The 4,298-nt window shown below is 48.4% G+C and overlaps 1 protein-coding gene across 1 annotated transcript; it reads right to left on the bottom strand.

Moving 5' to 3' along the window:
- Nucleotides 1-316: 316 nt before the first annotated feature.
- On the bottom strand, nucleotides 317-3,896 carry SNAI2 (snail family transcriptional repressor 2). Its single transcript, XM_055432531.2, has 3 exons — nucleotides 3,717-3,896; nucleotides 2,488-3,033; nucleotides 317-1,568 (listed from the first exon to the last, which is right to left on the bottom strand). The coding sequence occupies exons 1-3, from the start codon at nucleotides 3,793-3,795 to the stop codon at nucleotides 1,387-1,389; spliced, it is 807 nt and encodes a 268-aa protein (XP_055288506.1). The 5' UTR covers nucleotides 3,796-3,896; the 3' UTR covers nucleotides 317-1,386.
- Nucleotides 3,897-4,298: the final 402 nt, after the last annotated feature.

The raw sequence follows: 4,298 nt of genomic DNA, 5'->3' as shown, positions 1-4,298 counted from the left end.
TATTCTTGACTATCAATAAGGAGAATATTCTTAGCACTCAGAAAGTGTGATTTTTTTGTTAAAGAGTCATGCTAATAAACTCCCAGTATGATGTTTTCCTGAATGTAACAGTATTACATTAAGAGTAAAGATAAATTATTGGCTTTACTATAATCAAACACATAAACTAACACTTGATATTCATAATGAACAGCATTCACTTTATCTCTTATTGACAAAAGAAGCAGTTCTTTATATAGTTGTTTGAACTAATCATGAAGTAAGTAAAGTCTCTGAGAGCATACAAACAATAGATTTTTAAATCAAAAATGTTTATTGTAAAAAAGAACCTTGAAAACTGTTTTTTTAAAAAAAGAAATGTAAATTTCACAAGTCTTCAGGTTGTTTATAGGCATTGGCTATAGACAACTTTTCACTTTCATACAAAACTCATTCAATCATATAAAAATAAACACAAATTTACATGGACTCATCAACTATACAGTTAACTAAAAAGACAGCTAGAAGGGGTGTAGTTGTGGATTGCATTTGTTGTATGCATTTAAAGTTGTTTAAGTACATCACAGAGTTTCTAAAAATCCTTTGTTGCACTTATTCCCATCTTTAGTTGATTTTAGAAAATCATTAAAAATCTTTTAAAACATACGACATGGAGCATGCACCAGGAATGTTCAAAATAGTCTTTCCCGACTCCTGAAGGCACATACTATTTATTGGCCAAAAAAGAAGAAAAAAACACTTTTAATACATTCTCCTGTGTTTTTCCTTCTCGTTCTTTCTCTCTTTCCTTTTCTCTCTTTCCTTCTCTCTCTTTCCCTCAAAAACAAAGTTTAAAGTATGGCAGGTAACAAAGCAGGCTTCAGTTCAAGGATGGTGACCAGACATGACACATGTAATAAAGTGAACTTGGAATACTTTATAAGGCACCTGAGATAGTGTCTGGCAGATTCTTGTCCTATAGGAAAATCTATTACAAATCCCGTACAAGGCAACACTGTTCTTTTCAGTTGAAATGCTTTGGCAGCAAAGTAAATCTTTGCATTCTTTCTTAGTAAGGAAAGATGCAATGTGCTTTTTGCTTCATCTCAGAAGAGCAAGATTCTTGTTTTTTATCCTTTCCATCTAACGGTCAGTAAATATACAGTCATTTTAAACTTCACATGGAAAGGATTAATCTGATGCACATGGAATCCCCTGCCCTGGCAGCTATATGTGTGTGTGTGTGTGTGTGTGTGTGTGTGTGTGTCTATACATATTATTTGGGTTTGTCAGCACAAGACAAAATGCCTTTGGGCTTTTACTTGTCGCTCAGAGGCGGAGTGACAAGCAAAATGCATGACAAGTGAACAAGAAAGGCGTCTGCCCGAGTAAACAAGGGCTGCGTCACTAGTGCGCCGCACAGCAGCCAGACTCTTCGTGCTTGTGCAGGAGGGACATCCGCGAGAAGGTTTTGGAGCAACTCTTGCACTGGTATTTCTTGACGTCCGAGTGCGTCTGCAGGTGAGCCCTCAGATTGGACCTGTCTGCGAAGGCCCTGCTGCAGTGAGAGCAGGAAAAAGGCTTCTCCCCTGGGGGGTGGGGCGGGGTGGGGAGAAAGAAAGATGGTCAGTGTTTTCAGAGGAAATGCTAAGCCAGAAGAGGCTGACGAGCAATCTTCACTTTGCCAAAAGCATGAGAAGGAGCAAAATCTGATTCAAATCCCCCTTAATCGATATTTGTTTCAATGTCTGGCCCTTTAAGACAAATGTGAAAGTTGCATTTAAAAAAAATCAAATTAAAAAATTACAAAATATATAATTCCTGCAGCTAGTCCTGCAGAAATAATTCCTGTCGTACTAGGACTTGGCTTGTTCAAGCTCTCTTCTTCGGCAGGTGCAGCTAACGGCCAGCTCCTCCCCAGGTTTCCCAACAGTTCCCCTTTTCCCTCCTTCTGTATTATGACTAAGCCTGGGTGAGTGCCCCCGCTCCTGGCAGGGTGATTTTTGTGCTAGGAATAGAAAACTCAGCAGCAAAAACAAAACAAAAGCAAACAACGGAAAGCAAATTCAGCTCTCACTATCCAACTTGCTGTGGGTGAGAGTACAGCAATAATGTAACTAACAAAAACCCAAGAACCCAAAACTTCATCGGTCTGTCTGCCTAATCAGTTGATTGGGAGAACAACATCTGTATTTGCTAATCATTGGGAGACATTTCACAGAGCACACGTCCAAGCACATCCCTCCTGATTTGCTAACTGATCTTTGAGACCAAACCTCCTGAATCTAACTTTCCAAAGTCTAAATGCTGTTTGCAGTCTCAGGAGCAGAGGCTGTTAGCAAGCAGTGGAGCCCTTTGTGCTCTGACGACTTTTTGAGTCGTCAGGAAGTAGCTAAAAACGATCATCCATCATCAAAAGTACTATGTCACCACTTAAGGCAAATGGGACAGCCAGCCCAGAGCTTCCTTCTGCTGGACGGTGACACCCTGACTATGTGTTTCTCTTACCAGTGTGAGTTCTGATGTGTCCTTGCAGTAACCAGGGTCTGGAGAACGCCTTGCCGCAGATCTTGCAGACACAAGGTAAGGTGTGCGTCCGAATGTGCATCTTGAGGGCGCCCAGGCTCACGTATTCCTTGTCACAGTACTTACAGCTGAAGGATTTCCTGGACTGGGCGTCACAGTGCAGCTGCTTGTGTTTGCCCAGACCTGAGAAGGTCGAATAGGTTTTATTGCATAAATTGCACTGAAACTTTTCAGCTTCGATGGCGTGGGGGTCTGAAAGCTTGGACTGTAGCCTTTCCTCTTCGTCGCTAATGGGGCTCTCGGAGCCGCTGTGGTCCTTGGATGAGGTGTCGGACGGAGGAGGGGGACTCACGCGCCCCAAGGATGCGGGGTATCCGGACAGAGGGGAGAGGCCGGCGGGCAGCGGGGCGTGGAAGGGAGAGGCGGTGGTCCACACGGCGATGGGGCTGTAGGCTCCCGACCTGAGGACCTCCGGCTGCGGGATGACAGGCACGGGGTAGCCCTCGTAGAGACACGGGGAGATAATCACTGCGGAGAAAGGAGACAAGCGGGGCGTGAGACAGAGGGCACCGTGAAAGCGCAAAGAGCCAGGCTGCACGCGCAGGGAACAAGGAGACAGACTCCTCAGGAGCAGGCAGGCGCTGGGAGGACATTACTTTTCCGCCGCTGCTGCTCGCGGTCACTGCGCTTAAGGCTCATTTACGCACCACCACCCGCCCCGCACACGAGCGAGTGTCGGGGGCTGCCCGGCCCTGCGACCAGCGAGCGCAGGGGGAAACCTACCCACTTTCTAAAGGTATAGAAAAGTTCTCTTCCATCTCACGCGTGGGCTGCTTGCTTGGCTCACGCCGCTAAGTACAAGGATTGGCGTAAATCAAGCCGCTTTCTGGAGGAAAGGAGCCTTATTGCATGAAAAAGGCAATAATTCAGCGTTCACGCACTGCCTCACCCAGCCTCCACGTCCTCATTATGCAAGTATGTACACGCTGCGGAACGTGACGTCGCAAGAGCCCAGGGAAGTTCTCCTCGCCAGCTCAGAGTGTGGAAGTTTTGAATTAAACCCGAGCCCGAACGATCTGAGGAAGGACCGCTCTTTGGGGAGCAAACAGCCTGGGTGTCCAGCTCTTTCGTATCAAAGTCGAGCGGCGGCACACCCCTGTCGTTACCTATTTACAGACTGAGATGCGGACATCTGGCACCCCCTTCCTTACCTGTGTGTGTGTCCAGCTCGCTGTAGTTGGGCTTCTTGGAGGCGTTGAAATGCTTCTTGACCAGGAAGGAGCGCGGCATCCTGGCGGCGGCGCGGGGCGCGGGGCGCGGGGCGCGGGGCGCGCGGTCCTACAGCATCTCTGCCCCGCAGGTGCGCGCGCGGCGCCGCCAGGTCGCGGGCTCCTCGCGGACTGAGCCCGCGGTGGCGGCGGGGAGGCCTTTTTTTCCTCTCTTTCGCGAGAAGGGTCCAATCACAGCCGAGAGGTTCAGATTTCAGCTCCTCCCTCCGGGCCAGCTGTGAGCAGAGGAGGAATCTGTTGTCAGACTAAATTATTCTGGTTCAAAATGGGCTGTGCCCCGGCTTTCAGTGGAGAGGAAAAAAGTGCTTCAGTCTTTTCGGGAGAGGTCGTTTTCCTTCTGAGCGCAGAGCCGGGCGTCTTTCTCCGGCCGCGCTGGGTCCGCCGGCCGGGCCTGGCTTTCAGGTGCCGGCTCCGCGCCGGCTGGGCAGGCTGGGCTCTGGGCTCCCGGAGCCTCGCGGCTTTGGAGAGCTTTGGCGCGCATAGGGACGGAGCAATTCACTCCTG

The sequence above is a fragment of the Moschus berezovskii genome, chromosome 16 (assembly GCF_049115385.1).
Source record: "Moschus berezovskii isolate FMDL1 chromosome 16, NW_MosBer_1.0, whole genome shotgun sequence".
Classification (NCBI taxonomy): Eukaryota; Metazoa; Chordata; class Mammalia; order Artiodactyla; family Moschidae; genus Moschus; species Moschus berezovskii.
The sequence above is the reverse complement of the archived record's forward strand: the minus strand, read 5'-3'. Positions and strand labels throughout refer to the sequence as shown.